Consider the following 20,497-nt stretch of genomic DNA (forward strand, 5'->3'; position numbering starts at 1 on the left):
ATTCTCATGGAGAATGAACACAAAACGCATATGCCACACAATCTAGCACCTATAATAATTCAAAGTCTGAAGAGTCTTTCAGGTAAAAAAAAATCTCAGAAAAATTTTAAATGAACATGAAAAGCACTTTCTCTCTCTGCATAAATGGCACAAAACAAGATGCAAAGAGTGGACCAGAAATAGCATTACAGTTTACAACTGCAAGGTTAGACCTACAACACACATCACATACAAACTACACATGTCAGACATCACTACACTACACTGGTCAGACATAAGTATTCCTTTAGAAGGATATACAAACTCTATATAGATCAGGCACAACTACATGTATTCCTTTAGAGGTAGAACTACCTATTTTAAAAAAAAATGACTATATGTACAATTTACTACACAAAAGCAGTGGAATTGATGGTGAGGTTGTTTTCAGCCTCTCTTGCGTTTTATGGAGCCTCGTTTTCGCCCTCGTCGTCCTCTCCTCAATTTACTTTTTCTACGATTTAATTTTCGTCGATTTATTCGCTTCACAGATTTAGTTGTTTTGAAATCAGCGTCATCATCGTCCTCATTGGTGTCGCTGTAATCGCCACTTTCTTCAGATTTCACTATTGAAGTGTCGTCATCATCAACATCATCGTCCTCTTCATCTTTGTAGTCGCCGGAATTTTTCTCCTCACTAAAAATATTCAACTAAGATTTGGTAACAAAATCATGGTGAGTATAAAGTTATATAACTTTAACAAAATCACAGTCATACATGTATGTATATGATGATATACACATACCACATACAGCTGTCATTGTCTTTGTTAGTGTTTATGACGAAGACGCAAAGCAATTTGGCTGAAAGATTCAAAATCATTGGGAAAACGCATGCTCCCTTGGTTTAACATTTCAGGAACTTTATTTGAAATGTCAAAATCCAGTAACTTTGATTCTGGCACATTGTTTAAATTGCTGTCTTTGGCCTTATGTGTTAAATGCTCCAGCATTATTTTTACCGATGTTTGTGCTTTCTGAAGCAAATATTTTACTTTTTGTTTCGATATCAATTTAGTTGATTTAGAATTCTGACGCATTTTGAAGCCTAAAATATCTAGAGTTCGTTTTAAATTCTTCATCTCAAGAAGCATTTTTCCAAAGGATCCACTGAAATTTAATAAAAAGAAATATAGGAACAGATGGACGTGTACAGGATACAATACAACACAAAAGTGACATTTAATTAGAACGAAAACACATGAACTACAGCTATTTGTTAGAAACAAACAATTTTCAGATATTCAAAGAAGTCCCTCACCTTTCAAATTCCTCGATGCAGCATTTCAGGAAGTAAGTGCGGCACATGCGCCTTCCGCCCCTCATTTTCCTGGTGTATTTATAGGAGCCAGTGGTACATCTGCCCCAGGGGTCGTCATCTACATCCTCCGCTGTCTGTCGTCCAGTCTCACAACAGTCAAGACGAAGCTTGAGTTTTCTCATCTTCCTTTGCAAATCTACATGAAGGTAAACCAATTTCAATTGAATTTGTTTAGTTTTTTTTTTGTTTGTTTGTTGTTTAACGTGTCTTTCGAGAATTTTTTACTCATATGGAGACGCCACCACTTGCCGATGGAGGGCTGCAAATTTAGACCCATACTCGGTACTCAGGACCATTGAGCAGTGAGGGATCTTTTTCGTGCCAGCACCTGCGACAAAGGACCTCGGTTTATACGGTCTTATCCGAAGGACCGGTCTCCACGTCCCGAGTGGGATTCGAACCCGCGACGTAAGGATCAACTCCTTACACCGCGACAATAGAGCAAACGCTCAAACCACTGCGTCACGCGAGAGACTTTGAATTAAAATAGCATAAACAACTCTTTGTAACAATGCATGTATTATACTACAAGTATATTTTTAAAGAGCTAGGTTCACTTTATGAATAATAATCCAATTTATTTATTAACACCCTATGTCCTAATTCAAACATCAATATAAAGAAGAGACTTAGTGCTTTCATTTTCAATAACAACGTTTCCTCTGAGAGTTCAAGTATTGGAAAACAGGCTTTATGAATTTGTAATGTTCTTGAATTTTGCAGAAAACAAGTCGATTTGAGTACCTTCGGCAACATGAGCACACCCTTCGATCCATAAGCAGTTCTATAATTCCACAATTGCACATTTTTGATCAAAGGTTGTGGTCTATACGAAATATTGAAAAAACGCCTTAAAATTTTGGTCATTTCTGAACAAATTTTCAAGATATGGGAATAGTGAGTAATGACGCAATTCATTCCGTCATATATAATGCATTGACTAGGGAGAAATTGCATCATTTTCGATAGATATGCAGTCACCAAAGATACCAGTGATATTAAATCATATGGAGACGCCGCCACTTGCTGGAGGGCTACAAAGGGCCATTGAGTAGTGAGGGATCTTTTTTGTGCCAGCACCTACCGCAACACGGGACCTCGGTTTATAGGTATCATCCGAAGGACCGGTCTCCATCTCGCGCAGTGGGATTCGAAACCAAAACGTAGTTTGAGAGGAGAACGTAAAAAAAAATCAGCAAAACCAATGCTTTAGTAGTTAAATTACGTTATATCATAAATTCATATAATGACACATGCAAATGCAAAACAGAATTTGAGAGTAGAACCTCAAAATAACGGGCAAAACCAATGCTTTATTAATCTTTGTAAATACTTCCATTTTAAGTTATGTTAACATTAATATAAAATGCATAAAAATATTTTTACTATACCTTCACTTGTGTATGTTGTTTTCTTGCTTTCTTCTATTGCTGTAGTTGTCACAGAGACAGTTGTCGGCGTCACAATGGTTGTCTGGACAACACGTGCTTTAGTTGTTGCAGTTGTAGTTAACATGGTGGTTGTTATTTTAGAGGACACAGGTTTGGTCTCTTTTGAAGACTTAAAGTCGTTTTGACGCTGTTCCTCTTTATTGAGATTTACTTGTATTGTTGCACTGTCAGCATATGTGTTCATGAATGCAGGTAGTTTTGATAGCTGCAAATGAGAGGTATTTAACGTAATGGTTTAGTTCATCAGAAACATGGCCGTTTGTTTTCTAAGTTACCACTGAAGGGTGACAAGAGAAACCCGACCAGTGGTGGATTTCCTTATATCACTTCTGTTAAGGATATTATATTTTACATAATTTATTTCATCCTTGTTCTGAGCTGCATACCTCCTTAAGGACCTCTGGTGCATAGTCTTCCAAGTCGTTGATTGGATCAGACTCGTCCATTTCTTGGACGCGTTTCACATTCCACAGGCTGTTGACGTTCTTAGCTTGTTGGGTTGGAACGTACGCAAAACAATGGTAGCGACGTTCACCTGTGTATTGAATAATGAAAAATTAAGTTTCCTGTATTTCATTAAATAGTGAAATGATCGAATGGAGCTATACCACAATTACTCGTCTAAAAATTTTCATCATAAGAACGTGAACATTGTTTTTTTTAATAAATCGACCACGGTCTTTCGCTTTCAGAAAGGTATTCCATGATGGCAGTACCTAGTTTCCAGCAACATTGTTCACGTCGTTTTTCCATAAAACCACGCCTTTTTATCGTGAAGGGAATGACAGATTCTCCATATGCACAAAACCTGTCAACACGATGTCGGCGGTCATCCCCAAGACATTCGCTCCTCTCACTTCCCGTCTGCAAGAAAGAGAACCAAACCTCTGAAACAATTATTGCTTTTCATACAATTTGCATTGCATTTCACAGTTTCATGGTGCATTCCACGCTTATTAGGAAGCAGTCATTAACGAATAAGCTTTAAGAAAAATATCATGTGCTACATTGAATTTAATTTTAGGATTGGTCCTGTGTTTTTTTTTAATCATTTGAACTTTCAGATTTTCGGTACACACCAGACCACAGCATTTCTTAGTGTTGTAGACCCTTTGACCGAGAGCAATTTCCCAAGCCTCTTTCTGGAGTTGCGACATTGCATTGTACTCCATTTTACGCCTGCTCAGAACATCCTGTCTGGTTGCTACGTCAGACCCAGTGACGTCACCGACTACTCGACACAGAAGGTCTTCCTTCTCCTTAACAGAGAGCTACAAGAAAACGGGATGGGTTGGTCAGTAATGTATTACCCAAAAGCAATTCTCGTATCGTATAGTATAGGACCTCTATGTATGAATTTAACTGTTAATTGTGCATGGCACTTGTTGTACATGTATCTCGAATGTGAAATACAGAGATGCTTACAGTGGACAACATCGGATGGACATCCTTTGGACAGATTTGTGACGTCAGGTATCCATCCTTTGTAGACTTGTCGTCCAGTACATACGAACCTGTATCAGCCGTGGACACTCGCGCCCTAGAGTTAAAAGAAAAAAAAGGTCATTTCAATCACATGAACTATTTTTTTTCCGAAATGGACTAATTGTTCCAACATTCAGTGGCAAATGTAGTACATATCAAAAGAATGCATATGAAAAGCATCAAATGTATGTATGATCCTATATATGCAATTTCTATTGACATAAACTGTAAAATCAAACACTCTAGGCATTAATAAGAAATTGCTTTATTTTTTAGATTGAAACTTCACCTAATGGTAACGCAACCACACAGTGGTGCTGTCCAAGTGAAAAGGAAAGAGTGCCCTGGAAACTTGGAGTTTCGGCTGACCAAATGAGAGCAGTTTTCCGGCTGATGGTAGTAAGTTGGGTTTGTATCAAAACTGCCTGTGCTACAACCTTGAAGCCCACTTCCTTCTACCCAGACCAATACGTCCGAGAACTTCCGATCACTGTCCTGGGCGTTCACATGAACTGTAGAAATGGACAGGGCTGGCTGACAAGTTTTATTTTGTGGTTGTCTCGGAACACAATGCTTGATTTTGATTATAAGTCATAGTGTCCGATTCAACCAAATCTATCTAAGCTACCATAATTTTGACTTTAGGAAGGCGTGTGCGAACATTGAGTCCAGAATGCACACATTTAAAAACACTACTCCAAAGATAGTTTCTTCCTAAACCTCCAAGTACAAACATTTGCTATTCTCATAATATCCTAAGTCTTGCTATTTATTTCAGTAACACTGTGTTGTGAGAGACTTTATCAAAACTTACGTGAGTATGACTTTCCAGGAAGATAGCCTTCTTTAACACTTCTGTCGTCCAGGACAAACATAGGTTTGGTCTTGTAAAGCACATTGTCTTGACTTTGTCCGTGGACGGGCAGCCACACAGACGGACAGTTTGAGGTGTCGCCAAATTGCACCTGCTTTGCATATATCTCTGAATAAAAATTATTTTCGTGTTAGTTTCAATCTTCTTGTTATTTTGAAGCACATTGAAATGTTTGCAGTCGAATTTAACAGATGTACAAATTTCCGAAACTACACTTATACATAAACAAACAAATTAATGAAGTTTCTACTTAAATCTATCTTAGATACTTCTCTTATATAGATGTAGATAAGTTCATTTATATATTCTCGCCATGAGTACAATGTCCCATTAATTAATTATTACCGAGTAAAAAAAATCCAAGTTTTGCTTAAAAACAATCAATTTTGAAAAAGTTAACAATCTGATTTTATAATCTTCTTAAAAAATTGAAGTTTAATCGGCGTTGCAGCAAGAAAAATCACACGGATTCAGTCTTTTTATAATTTCTGTTTCGAAAGAATTTGGTTTAGACGTTCTTATTTAGTAAAATATCAAACTGCAGCAAATTAGCTGATCTAATTTTTCGTGGGTTAGAATTTTGCATTGTTCTACTGATGAATTCAAATTTTTTATTGAAAGAAAATTCTTAAGGAGAAATTACATGCATGTGTAACAAACTTGTTTCTAATTTATAGCAAGATATGTAGTATTTCAATTTAATCGTAAATTGAAAATGAATCATAAAATTAATGCACACATGAATCAATTTTGCAAAACAAAAATGTATTTTACTTTTTTTCAGATTCAATTTAAGTTTAAGTAAAAAGGTGTGTTTTCACAGAATTTTAAGTCTAGATATAAAGAAAATCGTTAGATTATAATAAAAAAAATTATCAATGATTAAAAGAATATTTAATTATTAAGTAACCAAAAGCACAGTAGACAAAAATTATTATGGTTTTAAAGACTCAAGACATATATTTTTTTTTACATTTTTCTAATCTTATATAATCAACATTATTCAATATGATTTAAAGATATCAAAATAATTTTTTTATCTAAGCCTACTTACAACATGTAAATGTTAAAGGTTACGACCATGCATGAGTGTGGTAAATGGAGATTATAGAGAGATATTGATATTAAATATATACAATATAAGTAAAAATAAACTAACCTCCCACATCCAACAGAAACAAGTACAGTACAAACTGGAGGGCGATTCTGAACATTGAATTCTCTTCTGTTTCAGCCTTAGGATGAATTTCTCCTCAGTACAACTGACTGTCCCCTGTACCCCTCTGTGTTTTATACTCGACTACCGACACACACCGGTGAACACATGCCATCACTCGTGGACAAGGGGCGGAGCCTAATTCCAATCAAACGTGAAAATTGCGAAAATGGATGTTCCAACGTTTCTCATAGGAACCTTTCCTTTGAATTTTAAAGCACGTGATTAATTTTGCACGTCCATGAGTGTAATTTTAATTATGGGAGTGAACGGCGGGAGATTTGCGCGGTCGTGCTTCACTCATGGACGCTCTTTTGTGTAATCCTGAGTGATCGGATTTCGACTTCTCCTTAAATCGGGAACAATGATCAAATTCCAAACAATAATCTTTCAAAAGAGAAGAAACGTTAAAAATACAAATGTTGTCCACTATAGAGGAAAAAAAATTAAACCTTTTAAGTCCGACGTTGATAAGATTGGGATTTTTGAGCAACTGAAATAAATACAATCATTTCTAACTAAAATGTTTAATCTTCTTACAAAAGTCTAAGGAGCAAAATTTGTATTTTTTAAGTGGAATTTTAATTAAAAACATGTAATCTGACTTGAAAATTAATTTAGAAATTTTATCTTTTTTTCAACTTTTGTTTTCAAATTTTCTTCTCCTGCAACAAAAATTATTTGACCAACAATTATAAACTGTTGGTTATAAAGACAAAGAATTGGATAAGTTATTTTGAAGCAAAAATTGATTCTCAAAATCGTTCTTATTTCTTTTATCTACATTACTATGTAGTTGGAATATTTACAAGTATTTTATGGAGCTACAGACTTAATTCGTCAGTTGTAGATATTCTCAATAGTTGTTTAATTTAATTATACTTTCAAAATTTTGTATTGTTTTTTCAAGAGATACAAAAAATGTATTTATGTAGACGTTGTAGCATGAGAGGTCCCTTGAATGATATCCTGTTATTTATTAAACAACTTGAATATGGATAACAAAACAAAAGAATAGGGGTCAGGATTAAACCACGTTTTCTCTACAAAAAAAATGACCAACTCTATTGTTTAAAGACACCCAGCTAAATTATTTTTAAAGACAATGTTTATTTTTTATTAGATTATATTTTTCTTCTGTTTTTAGTGCTTCAACCATGAGTTGGTCAGCGCCAGGCGAAACTGAGATGACTTATTGTACTTATATCTGAGATTATTAAAGGATCGGTAAGTGATTTACCCACGCTATAATCTCAAGAATTATTGAGGTAATTCTTTTCTCCGTATGTAATTTTCAATTTTGGACTTCGGGAATATCACTTCAAAGTTTTTAACATTTTAGTACAATGTGCAATTTTATTTATTTTTTTTTAATTTTTTTTTTTTTTTTTTTTTGGATAAGATTTTTAAAAGAAAAAAAAGTACTAAAATTTTAACACAGCAAGGCAACCCATGCATAATATGTTGTAGATTGTGGTTTGGTTCTGGTACAGCTGATCTAGCTATAATTTTTTTTTAAATTTACATCAGTGTTAAATATACTGTACATGATAACCTTACTGATATCCCTGCAAATCTTAGAATTAAGAAGTACTTTAATTAAGATCTCCAATCTGAGAAATTTTTCTCGGATTGTTTTAAACTGAAACAGTCGCTGCGTCAGACAAGAACTCTTAGAGTGAATTCAGCGTGAAATTTTGAGACCGAGCCTTGACCTGGAAAGTACAGTTTCCCTTCTTTCTGGACACCTACAAAGTCAATGTTTAAACTTTTTCTTAAAATGTTTCCAGCTTTAAAAATGAATGATTGTTACACGAAGGGCGTGATCTTCAGCTGTAAATTAAATCACTGGTAGTCGTCAAAATATTTATTTTCGAAATATTTTGTGCCACTTCCTCACTTAAGGATTCTGTAAGGCAATTTTGTTTGTTTAATGAAGAGTTACATGTAACTGAGTGATTTTTATTTACACGAATGCTTCTTTCCGAGATTTAAGAATGAATGAAATAGACGTTCTTTACATTAATTTTTCCGCCATTGCATTCTTTGTATAAATACTAATGAAAAATTCATTTTTTAGAAGACAAAATGAATGTAAATGTTGACAAATCCGAAATTAACTTCATGAAATGACCCATCATTACAAAAATTAAAGAGAGCAAATTAAGGATATGAAAGACTACTAAATTGCATTTGAAAACTCAAGTATAATCTAAATAAAATCGAATAAATTGCACCGTACAACAAAGATAAATATGTGAAAGCAAAATTATATAAATTGTCGCCAGAATTAACATATATAAACATGTCTAATTAAATATCACAATACGCGTTTTTCATGTATAAGAAACTTTTCTTTTGCAGCATATATTATTTGATATATTATATATATTCATTTTTCATGGATAAGTAAAATATATCCCACATTTTATATTAATTATTGTCGAACGAAACTTTGATTAAAAAAAAAAGAGGCATAAACGATAGATATTTATGAACATAATACGTTTTACATATGTACGTTGCAATCGTCGCAATTTTACCTACACGCTCACAGATGTAATACATTTAGTACACAGGTGAGTGAAAAATCTTAAAAACCGTAAAAATAGAGGTTCAAAGTTTATAAATTCTATCTTTGTCTGGTAACATGTTAAATATCCAGTTCTGTCTGGCAAGCAGATAGTGGGCCATAGAAATCTGGAATATTCTGGTCATGACGTCTTGTGATTCAGTAACAAAGCAACAAAGAATAACAGTGAACCTTTAGAAATTCGGAGTAATCTCTACAGGCGATCTTTGTGTTTGAATGGAAGTAGTTATTTTTGTCAAGAAAAAGGAACTCATGTAGTTTCAGCACGGTTTTGCAAATCGATTAAATCAATTCATGGATCAATGTACAATACAGTGAAATGGAATAAAGTAGTAGGGGGAAAATCTGTCCGTCTGTCACACTCTTCTTTTGCAAACTTCTTACATTTTTGGCAGTCGCCAAGTCATCGCTTGAAATATAATTGATGGTGTATGATGAGCAATGATGTTTAGAATTTTCATTTCATCATAAGGGTCAATTGGAATAAAAAGAAAAAAAATTCTAAAAAAAAAAAAGCAGATTTGCCGAACGCCCATTACATTTTAGGCAGTAGCCAAATCATCTTTGGAATGTAATTTGTGGTGTCTTGTGGAATTGCTATAAGGTATTGGAAATTTTTAATTTCATCTTGGGGAAAACTGGTGGTCCAAAAAATTCTAAAGAAACCCGGCCCCAAGAATATAAACTGAGAATATACGTAAGTCAAAATTTGGATCTTGATTATCTTGATCTTATAAAACAAAAGTGTTTTAATTAAAAGTTGCAGGTTTGTATAATATTCAAGTACATGTACTTGTAAAAGCATGTTGATTTTTTTTATTTTTATTTATTTATTTATTTATTTATTTTTTTTTTTTTTTTTTTTTTTTTTTTTTTGGTATTCAAAATTGATTCAAAAGTTATAATAATTATAAATTTTGACTTTAGTCTGTTCTCAGTTTATGGTCTTGGAGCCTGGTTTCCAGAACTCCTCTTATGTTTTTCGCATTACCCATATAAATGTAATTATCGGTGTCAAATAGATGTGCAATAAAGTTTCATATAAACTGATATAAATTGATGTCCGAAAACTGATGATTATTAAGAAAAAAAAGTTCTTACGACTCCTATTATATTTTACGCAGTAGCCAAGTCATATTAGAAATTCATCACCAGTCTAATATTAAAGGATTTAATGAAGCATAAATATATTTTGAAAGGTTTTTATTTTAAAAAAATGTTTTCGGTCCAAATTATTGTTAAAATGAAAAGTCAAAAATCTTACTGCACATATACAGGACAAAATCAATCATATTCTAAAATATGATTAGGCTACTGCGTAAAAATTTAAAGCAGCTTTGGAAACATGAAGTTTGTATTTTATAAAAAAAAAAATGGTCCTCATATAACCTCTCCTATAAACGTAAAATATTGCGCATCTACAGTACACCACCAATCATGTTTCCAAGATGATTTGGCTACTGCATAAAATGTATACGAGAAATTCTGGGAACCAGATTTTCGAAAAGGTTTTTCGACCCCCAATTGACCTGCAAGGTGAATTTTAAAATTCCGACACCCAAATTTACATCAACAGGACATCACCAATCATATTCCCTAAGATGATTTGGCGGCTACTGTGTAAATTGTAGTTCGAACATTGTTTGGAAGAAAAATGTTATTATCGACCTGTAATTGGCCCTTAGGATGAAAAAGAAAATCCAAAAATCTTTTTGTACATGCATGTACAGTATGTTTACCAATCATATTACAAAAAATGAATTGGCTATAGCTTAAATTTTAAGAGGATTTTGAGGAAGAAGATACAATAGGCGCAGTGTGAGAGACGGAGAGACAGGTGGACCAGAGCAACAACAATATACCCGAACTTTTTTTAATAAACGTATGAGTAAAATAATGTACATAATGTAAATAAATTGTCACCCTCAACTTTGCTCCCTATGGGGATATGATCATCTACATTAATTAAAAACCTTATTGCACAACCCAGGACACCACCAATAATATTCTTGAAGATTTTAAGTCTACTCCATAAAATGTGAGAGTTCTGGGAACCAAGTACTGAAGTATTTGTAATTAAAAACAACACAAAGCAAAAACACATAGCCCCCCCCCCCCCAATTGGCCCTCAGAATGAAAATCAAAATTCCGAGTAGATATTGCACACCTTCAGGGTTCCACCAATTATATTCCAAAAGACAAACTAGCTACTTAATTTAAACATATTTTATTGAGTAATTCAATAAGGATTGGGAAAAGCCTATGCACACCCTCTCCTTGTATAATAGGTCAAGACATAGGCATTGAATAATACTTGAACATGGTAATAAACTTGCTAATAATGGAAAATAAAGATTCACAATCAAGTACTATTCATCAGTATCATAAAAAAAGATGATAACCCCCTAATTGTATACAAATTATTTACATACTGTTCCAGCTTTCATATGAATATTGTAAAAATAATATATACATATACATTCAACAGAGTATTTAATATTACAGTGTACTAAACTACCTACTTCTTAAAAATGCTAGAGGAGTTTGAAGAAGAATTTAGTGTGAAAGATGGACAGACAGTCTGGATTGATTGATTGTTTGATGATTAACGTCCCGTTCGAGAATTTTTCACTCATATAGAGACGTCACCATACACCGGTGAAGGGCTTCAAATTTAGAACATTACTCGGCACTCAGGGCCATTGAGCAGTGAGGTTTCTTTATCGTGCCAACGCCTACCGTGACACGGGGCCTCGGTTTTTAAGGTCTCATCCCAAGGATCGACCCACAACTTTCACTTCAAAGTGCCGAGCGCTTGGTGAAGGAACAGTTGTTATCCTATTTTTTTTTTTTTATCGACTTAGGTCGTCGCCCGCATGGCGCAGTGGTTAAAGCGTCTGCTCTATAGAGTTGCAGAATAAGGAGCTGATCGCGGGTTCGAATCCACTGCGGGACGTGGAGACCGGTCCTTCGGATGAGACTGTATAAACCGAGGTCCTGTGTCGCAGTAGGTGTTGGCACGAAAAAAGATCCCTCACTGGTCAATGGCCCTAGGTGAAGAGCATAGGTATAAATTTGCAGCCCTCGACCGGCAAGTGGTGGCGTCTCCAAATGAGTGAAAAATTCAACAAATAAACAATCAACTTAGGTCATTCGCGGCCGTGATTCGAACACACGACCTTTCGATCAGGGAGCGAGCGCTCTACCGACTGAGATACCTTGACGGCCAGACAGTCTGGAAAACAACAATAAATCTGAACTTTCTTTGATAAGATAATATTTATTTAAGGTCGGATTTTAACAACAAAAAACATTAGTTATGAAGAGCTATTTTTCTTTTTGTCAACTCTTTTTCTGTGAATAAATCTGTTCTGTTTGATTTCTTAATCATAAAAAAAATTTAGTCTTGCATTCCACCATATTCCAAGTTAAAGTCTACACCCTGCATTTCCTACAGATATTTCCTAACTGTTGCTTCCAAACTTTTCAATTATAAACAAACCTTACAGTGCTTAGATATTGGACATCTAAAACAAAATCCTATGTGTTCTTGTTTTCAACTACAGTCCCGCTGGACCATCATTACTGGTGATGTTAATATAGTTGAAAATGAAGACCTAAAAGCAATCATCTTAAAAGATCCCAAAACAGGGAGCCCCGATCTTTCGACTGGCAATAGAACTTTATTTCTCTTATGAATTCTGTCCAAGATTTATGTCAGACGATGGGCTAAATATGAAGGGGAAGAAACACTTTGTTAGAATGGATTGTTTTAGATATAAATTAAATAATCGTATTAATTAGAAAGTTAAAATGTAATATGCAAACCATGTATTTTTTCGTTTTCATTAAATCGAAAGTGATAAAAAAAATAGAAAGAAGATGAACAATATGTTAAGGTTCCAACAGACAAGATTTGTAGCCTTGTAACAATATCGTCTTTGTTAGTAAGGCTCTTTATTACAACTGTATTTTAGAAGAACTTGGTTTTAAGGAGAGATTATTGTCTGGTTTCTGATTAAATGAAATATTCAAAGTATATTTGTTTCAATGTCTTTTATATTAGTGTTAGGGATTGAAAAGATCATATTTTTCCTTTCCTCTTTTAAATAGAAATGGTAAACTGAATTTGTAATCGGGCGAAATTTTTGGCGAAACGGCGGCTTATGAAAATATATCCTTTTCTGCAACTCAAAATTACTCAAAATTACTAAAGATTGATGAATTTAGTTAACATTTTCAAAAAATCAAAGGTTAAATAAATATTCTGAAGTAACTGAATTTAAATTTTATGGACTAAAATTTTAAAATATTGAAATAAATAACATTTTCCAAAGAAACTAACAACCTTGTTAGCTTTTGAAAGCTTCTAATCTAAGAACAGAAAATAAAAAATAAATTAATATATAACTAATATTCCCTAAAAATTACATTTAGGAAAAATAGAGGAAATTCGGGTTTGCATTATCTATTTTAGTTATTGAGTATTCATTTCATTTTAGTAGTATCGTCTGATAGTTCCTATGTGGTATCATCTTTTTATGCAAAAAGAAAAACATTTAAAACATCTTTGAAATAAAAGTAGGCATTAGATGATTGGCAACAGAAAGTTTGACTCTTAATGCCAAAGAAGAAGAAAATGACCTTGACTTGATCTTGCTCTTAAAATAAAACGGTCAGTATTAATTTAATTGATACTATCACTTAATGTCAGTCATGTCAGTCAAAATACGACCCAGGTGATAAGGGTATATTGCTGCATAAGTAAGGGAAGTTGAAAAGTTAAAGTCATCACTTTTGTGATAAAGCTTGGTTGTTAGATTACTATTAACGTCTTTTTCTAGTAAAATATCTAAATATGAAACAGATGTGTCAGACTCTATGGTATCTTTTATTTTAAGCTCACTGGGATATATCGTGTTGCATACATATGAATGAAAGTAAATATTGTTAATTGATAATACGTCGTCGATATATGTAAATGTCGAGTTGAAGGCCACAGCAAGTCTTTTCTTCTTCTCGTGTAGAAGTTTTTGAATAAATTCTGCTCATATAAATACACAAATAGATCTGCTAACAAGGGGACGCAATTGGTACCCAGGGGAATTCCAACAGATTGTTGAAAGACCTGATCTCCGAAAACTACAAAGATATTGTCAATCAGAAACTCAAGCATCTGTTTAATATCAACTTCACAGTACTTGTGTGTACAAACAGAATGCTTTGTAACAAAATAATTTTGCAAATGACCAATAACAAGGTAAGCATATTTAGGGGTTCATTTTTATTGAAAAAAACAGATGTCTATGATGTCAAAAAGCCTGGACTTTAAAATATCGTGGGGAATGGTTGTATAAAGTTTTGAAAAGTCGTATATTTTTATGTTGTTAATTTTGGTAAAATTTCGTGATTCCAAATTTTCTGAGTTCCTCAGAGTTTTTAAGTATCCACATCTGATTTAAACCTCTTCTCGAATATACTGTTGTACAGTACTCCTAAAGTTTCTCCTTCACTGTTGTAAATATTTTAGTGAGGAGTAAAGAAAGAGGCCTGGTAGAACATTTACTGGAACCCGGTATGTATCTTTGTTTGTAAGGATTTTTATGGAGTTTTGGAATCCAGTATAGGTATGGTAATTCAAATTCATTTTGATTGTTGAGAATATTAAAAATATTTAAAACTGACTTACGGTTTTGAAGAGTTTACTCCTTAGAAAGGGAGATATGGGTATAAGTTGGAATAATATACCAATTTATTTATTTTCACCCTATGTCTTAATTCAAACACCAATATACATGTAAAGAAGAGCCTAAGTGCTTTTATTTTCACTAACAACGTTTCCTCTGAAAGTTCAAGTATTGGAAAAAAGGCTTTATGAATTTGTAATGTTCTTGAATTTTGCAGAAACAAGTCGATTTGAGTACCTTCGGCAAAGAATTAAAATATGAGCACACCCCTTGATCCATTAAATAAAACGTGTTTTATAATCTCCGAACACAGTTCTATCATTAAACAATTGCACATTTTGGTTCAGAGGCTTAGGTCTATACGAAATATTGAAAAAACCTTTAAATTTTGGTCATTTCTGAACAAATTTTCAAGATATGAGAATATAATGACGCAATTCATTCCGTCATAATGCATTGGCTAGGGAGAACTTTATTACATGATTTTCAATAGATATGCAGCCACCAAAGGTTCAAGTGATATTAAATGCATTGTCATTTAAAACTAAGCAGTTTTGCAAAAATTCACAGGGCCAAAAAAGCCCTAAGCGAACTTTGCTCTTTAGATCTATTTCCCAACGATGAAAATCCTTGCTTTCTTGACAGATTATATAATGTGAAATCAATTTGGTAGTAAAATCAGAAATCTCTCTCATGAAGAGTAGAACGTAAAAAATGTTAGCAAAACCGATGCTTCAGTAGTCAAGTTACATTAAATTTAGGGATGTCAAAATATTTATTTTCCTTAGTCGAATATTCGATTGCATTATTCGAACGATAGTCGAATATATTCGGAACATTTTCCGAAAATAAAATTGTATTTCAAACTTCGCTGGTACATGACGTATTTAGAATTCAGAAAGCCCTTTTACTTAAATTTATTTAAAAAGTAACATCAAATTTTATGCAACGTAACGCGTAGATAGCATGTTTTTTTCCTAATTCTCCAAAATGTATGATTTCCCCGTCAATAGAATTCATAAATCGATCTGTGCATGCAGTCAGTTTTTATTTTAGCAAGCAAAGACAAAAAATGCCAGGAGATTTTTTTTAAAGCTTATTATGAAATAAATTGGGGGAGGGGGGTTAATCTCACACTATCCACACGTCAAGTGCCTGTGAAATTGTTAAACAGTTAGATACTGGTTTTTCGATTATTGTTTGCTCTGGCTATCAAAATGTCCTTATACAGTATAAAATGTAAGCGAATTGTTTTAATAATTATCGGAGTGTCAAAACATGTCAAAGTTATGGTTTCTTCCTTGCGTTTGAGCAATCTTAAAATAACAAAAAATAATTGGTACATGGTATAAGATCAAGTCCAATTAATAATTTTACAAACAAAGCCTAGTAAATTGGTTAGTGATTTTAAAATTACAAAAACAATACAGCCAGTTACTGCTAAATAATTCCCGCAGTACTCGGCAGTAGTGAAGTACTTATAATCACTGTACTTTTTATATGTACATGGAAAATCAACCGTTCTTTGTTGAGGAAAATTATCGACTGTCTCTTGGGAAAGACGGTTTCTCAATTTTGTGATGAGAATTCCATCACGTTATCACTCTTTTATTGTATTTATTTAATTATGATAATATTCGAATGTCGTTTCATTATTCGATCGTCGGTCCATTCGACTGATAGTCGAATAGTCGACTATTCGTTGACATCCCTAAAAATTGTAAATTTATATAATGACACATGCAAATGCAAAACGGAAGTTGAGAGGAGAACGTCAAAACAACGAGCAAAGCCAATGTTTTAAAAATCTTTGTAAATAATTTCATTTTAAGTAATGTTAACATTAATACAAAATGCATAAAAATATGTTCACTATACCTTCACTTATGTATGTTGTTTTCTTGCTTTTTTCTCCTTCACTGCTGTAAATATTTTACTGAGGAGTAAAGAAAGAGGCTTGGTAGAACATTCACTGGAGCCTTTGTAAGGATTTTCATGAAGTTTCGGAATCCAATATAAATATGGTAATTCAAATTCAATTTGGTTGTTGGGAATATCAACAATATTCAAAACTGACATCTGATTTTGAAGAATTTCCTCCTTAGCAAGGGAGTTATGGGTATAAGTTGGATTGCCACTTGCAGAATTAAATTCCAGTTCTTCTAAAATACAATTAAAATAATGAGCCTTACAAACAAAGACAATGTTAATTGTTACGTGCTTTGTCAGCTGGGACCAGTACATACTGATCGTGTATTCTATCTAATTCCTTTTTCACTTCTGAATTATTGAACACAGAAGGATAGATGGTTTTCATTTTGCCCCTCAATCCCTTAATGCGAGATTTTAATGTACATCTGATACTTTTAATCCATTCTGACAAAGTGTCAAGGTCTTCGTTTTCATGCCTGGCTCATCGCCTGTGGTCATCTTCCACAGAATTTATAATATTTATGAAATCATGATTCCAGTTGAAAGATCGGGGTTCCCTAAATTTTGGCCCTTTTAAAATAAGGGATCTAAGTTCCTCATTATTAACTATATTTACATCACCGGTAATAACATGTCCAGCAGGACTACAGTTGTAGGGTGAAGAAGGACATTAACACGATGGAGGATTATATGTTTCAGATGCTCAATCCAGGCTCTTTAATGTTTTCTTGTAATTAAAATGTTTGGAATCAATAGTCGATGTATAATTATAGGAAATACAGTGTGCGGTCTCATCCGAAGGACCGGTCTCCAAGTCCCGCAGTATAGGATTCAAACCCGCGACGTAACGCTCAACTCCTTACTCAGCGACTCTTAGATTCACTATGTTGCCAGCCTTCCGGAAGGACGTTTCACTATAAAGGAAGCCTTCCGCGGGAGGAATGTTAACTATATATATAGCCAGCTTTCCTGGAGGAAGTTTCACTATATAGGCAGCCTTCCGGGAGGAAGATTCACTGTAAAGGCAGCGAAGTCTTACTATATAACACATGTCCGTCCAGCTGTCACTCTATCATCTTCCTCAAACTATTTATATTTTACTCAATACTCAATTAATTCACCTTTTGCAGTAAGATTGATGGTGTCTTGCACATGTGAAATAAGGCTTCAGAATTTTAATTTCATCGTTCAGGGCAATTGGAGGGAGCTATCATTTCTACCCTTCAGGCCAATTGGATGGCAAAAATCGACTTTTCCCCCTACAAAACCCAGTTCCCAGACTCCACAAACATTTTATGCAACAGCGTCAATCATCTTTTGCAATATGATTAGTGTTGTCCTCTGTCTGATGTGCTCCAATTTCATCTTTGAGACCAATAAAAGTCGAAAAGAACTTCTTTCCAAAGTCCTTTTTGGTCAAAATTAAATTAAATGCATGGTCCATTAAATTCTATAATTTCAAATAAGTATAATGAATAAATTATATGAAATACTTATATTATAAGAGGCCCATCGACCAAATGCTTACCTGAGGATTTTATGCTCAATATGATACGTATGAAGGAGATAGGCGAATAAGGCGTGCAGAATTCCTAAATAGCTTCAAATGTATAAAATTCGTATTCAAATTGTAGTTTAGTATTTAATTTCCTATCATTTAGAGGTATGAAATTATGAAAACGAATCTTTTCTGCTGAAAATTATTTTGGCAAAAAATCTTTCTATAGATATCATAAAAACTACCTGTGTATTCTTGGGGTTCGAACCCAAGCAATAAAAATTATGTGTATCAATTTTCTCTTCGAGACTTACACGCTATCCACTACGCCTTACCGCTCATTACAAATGCTCACTGGCATATGTGTTATGACCCTTGACTAAATGGACTTCAATTATTTCTTGGAAAAATACGAATGTTGTGTCATAGAAGTATATTTTTAAGGTTATAAGTCGGTGTTTTTCCATGTTATTGTTAACCGAAGAATGTACATTTTTACGCATACTTTGAGTAAAATTAAAAAAAAAATGGAGTGAAGACCCACTCAAATAGAAATAATGTATTTTAGTATGAAGAATTGATCATTTTGCTCTCCATGGTGTATGGATGCTATTTGATAGACACATAATGTCTTTTTTTTTCCTTTTCTTTTCTTTTTTTTTTTTAGATTCTTGCGATTTGTGGACCTTGTTCGTTCAACTTCTTTACGTAAACAGGTAATTTGAATTTGTGCATTTTTTATTTTTATTATTTTTTTAATTATTTTTTTTTTAATACAAATAATAGAATTCTATGGTAGGAAGGAAATGGGGAAAACATGTTAAAGCACAGCAATTTGCAAATTTTTTTTATGGTTGTTAATTTTTCAGTTTTATACCTGCACTAAAGGAAGTTCGGATATATTGTTACCCTGGTTCGTCCTTCTGTCACACTGGTTTCCAGTCGTTTAAAGAGCTTAAAAGCTCATGTTTCTGTTTAATGTACATGATCCGACTATAAATAAAACTAACTATTACTACTACAACTAATATCCTCCCCTAACACTTCTCACATTTTAAACAGTAGTCAATTCATCTTTTGGAATTTGATCATTGATGTCCAAAAGATGTGCAGTAAGGTTTCCGAATTTTCCTTTTTACTCTTGATGGCAATTGGGGATCGAAAAAAGACGTTTCTGCAAAAAATGTTTCCCCATTCTCCTCTTACATTTTACATAGTAGCCAGATAATCTTTTGGAATATTATTTGTGGGTTCTTATTAAGTTTATTATTTATAATATAGTATTTTTATTAAGTGCATAAAGTTTTCTGAATTTTCATTTTTACCCTCGAGGCAATTTGGGTCGAAAAAACGAAGTTTTTCTTCAGAATCCCGGTTCTCAGAACCCCTCTTATATTTCACTTAGTTTGTTACATCAAGTTTTAAAAATGATTCTGTCCCAAGAGATTTGCAATAAAGTTCTGAAAATTCTATACAGGAGGCCAATAAAGGGACAAAAATCAGCGTTTTCCTTCAAAAAAAAAAAAAAAAAAAAAAACTCTGGTTTTAGAACTCCTCTTACATTGTATGCAGTACCCAAATCTATTGATGCTTTGTCGTGATACTAATTTATTATATGAACTACTAATACGAGAGGCCCATGGGCCACATGCTCACATTTGTATTTTATGCTTACTGTAAACGTACATAAATTAGCACAGTCAAAACTTAGCGTGATCCTCATCTTCTAATTAGCACAAATTAGCGTATTCGAAGCCATGCTTCTTTAATCATGCAGTGAAATTGACACAAAAATCGGTGTAAAAGGGGCTTAAATATAATCATGACTAAATTAAGTACTTGATTTATGTATATTTATTTAACTTTAGAATCACTTTGTGACTTAATAGCTCAGTTTTCAGATAAGGAAGAGGCAAAATCTTTTTTGCAGATATAACTGTCTTACAGAAGAATTTAGTTTTTATTTTTGCAACCATTGGTATTTTTCTCTTATTCATCAATAACGATACAAATAAATCAGAACATTAAAACAATAATATAGTGTTTATAAATCGCCCATTGTGGCCCCACCCTGTCAAAATTTAATAAATTTGAATCTACACTACCTGAAGATGCTTCTTTTTACTTGCAGATGACCTTAATCTGTCCTTTACAAATATAATTACCCCTGTAAGAAACCTTTATCTCAGATCAAAGCTAGCACAGTGGACAGCCTGACATAAAGACATGCTTTCCCCCCTTTATTTTTTGTGGCAATAATTTAAAGAGGTATACCACACCAAAATTTTATTCGATGGATTTTTAAATATCCATTATCCGGTAAATAAAATTTGGTGTGGTATACCTCCTTCAACTACCAGTAATATACAAAGTTTGAAATACATGTATATGTGCAGGGTGA

General features: G+C 33.4%; 2 protein-coding genes across 3 annotated transcripts in view; both read right to left on the reverse strand.

Annotated features, from left to right (window-relative positions):
• Positions 1-6,402, reverse strand: LOC133185591 (uncharacterized). Of its 2 annotated transcripts, none has more exons than XM_061320896.1 (10): positions 6,330-6,402; positions 5,111-5,278; positions 4,586-4,808; positions 4,237-4,351; positions 3,891-4,082; positions 3,528-3,675; positions 3,198-3,346; positions 2,752-3,016; positions 1,301-1,496; positions 1-676 (listed from the first exon to the last, which is right to left on the reverse strand). In XM_061320896.1, the coding sequence occupies exons 1-10, from the start codon at positions 6,382-6,384 to the stop codon at positions 427-429; spliced, it is 1,761 nt and encodes a 586-aa protein (XP_061176880.1). In that variant the 5' UTR covers positions 6,385-6,402; the 3' UTR covers positions 1-426. The 2 variants fall into 2 exon arrangements, with proteins under 2 accessions (XP_061176880.1, XP_061176878.1); XM_061320894.1 differs by lacking the exon at positions 1-676 and adding an exon at positions 711-1,149.
• LOC133185592 (eukaryotic translation initiation factor 2 subunit 3-like) overlaps positions 6,394-20,497 on the reverse strand; it is an 86,031-nt gene continuing 71,927 nt past the window's right edge. The window contains exon 14 of the mRNA XM_061320898.1: positions 6,394-6,404. Coding sequence (XP_061176882.1) covers positions 6,401-6,404 — 4 coding nt within the window. The 3' untranslated portion in view covers positions 6,394-6,400. The remainder of the gene's footprint in view (positions 6,405-20,497) is intronic.

Source organism: Saccostrea echinata, unplaced genomic scaffold, assembly GCF_033153115.1.
Source record: "Saccostrea echinata isolate AGI-Se365-2 ecotype Australia unplaced genomic scaffold, CSIRO_AGI_Sech_v1 ptg000012l, whole genome shotgun sequence".
Lineage (NCBI taxonomy): Eukaryota > Metazoa > Mollusca > Bivalvia > Ostreida > Ostreidae > Saccostrea > Saccostrea echinata.

What these genes read in the sequence shown, in the direction of transcription:
- LOC133185591 (XM_061320894.1), bottom strand. Translation starts at nt 6,384, where the DNA reads ATGTTCAGAATCGCCCTCCAGTTTGTACTGTACTTGTTTCTGTTGGAT. An exon ending in GTTTCTGTTGGATGTGGGAG is followed by an intron (nt 5,279 to 6,329) that starts GTTAGTTTATTT and finishes ATTTTTATTCAG; the next exon opens with AGATATATGCAAAGCAGGTG. An exon ending in AACAACATACACAAGTGAAG is followed by an intron (nt 1,497 to 2,751) that starts GTATAGTAAAAA and finishes ACCTTCATGTAG; the next exon opens with ATTTGCAAAGGAAGATGAGA.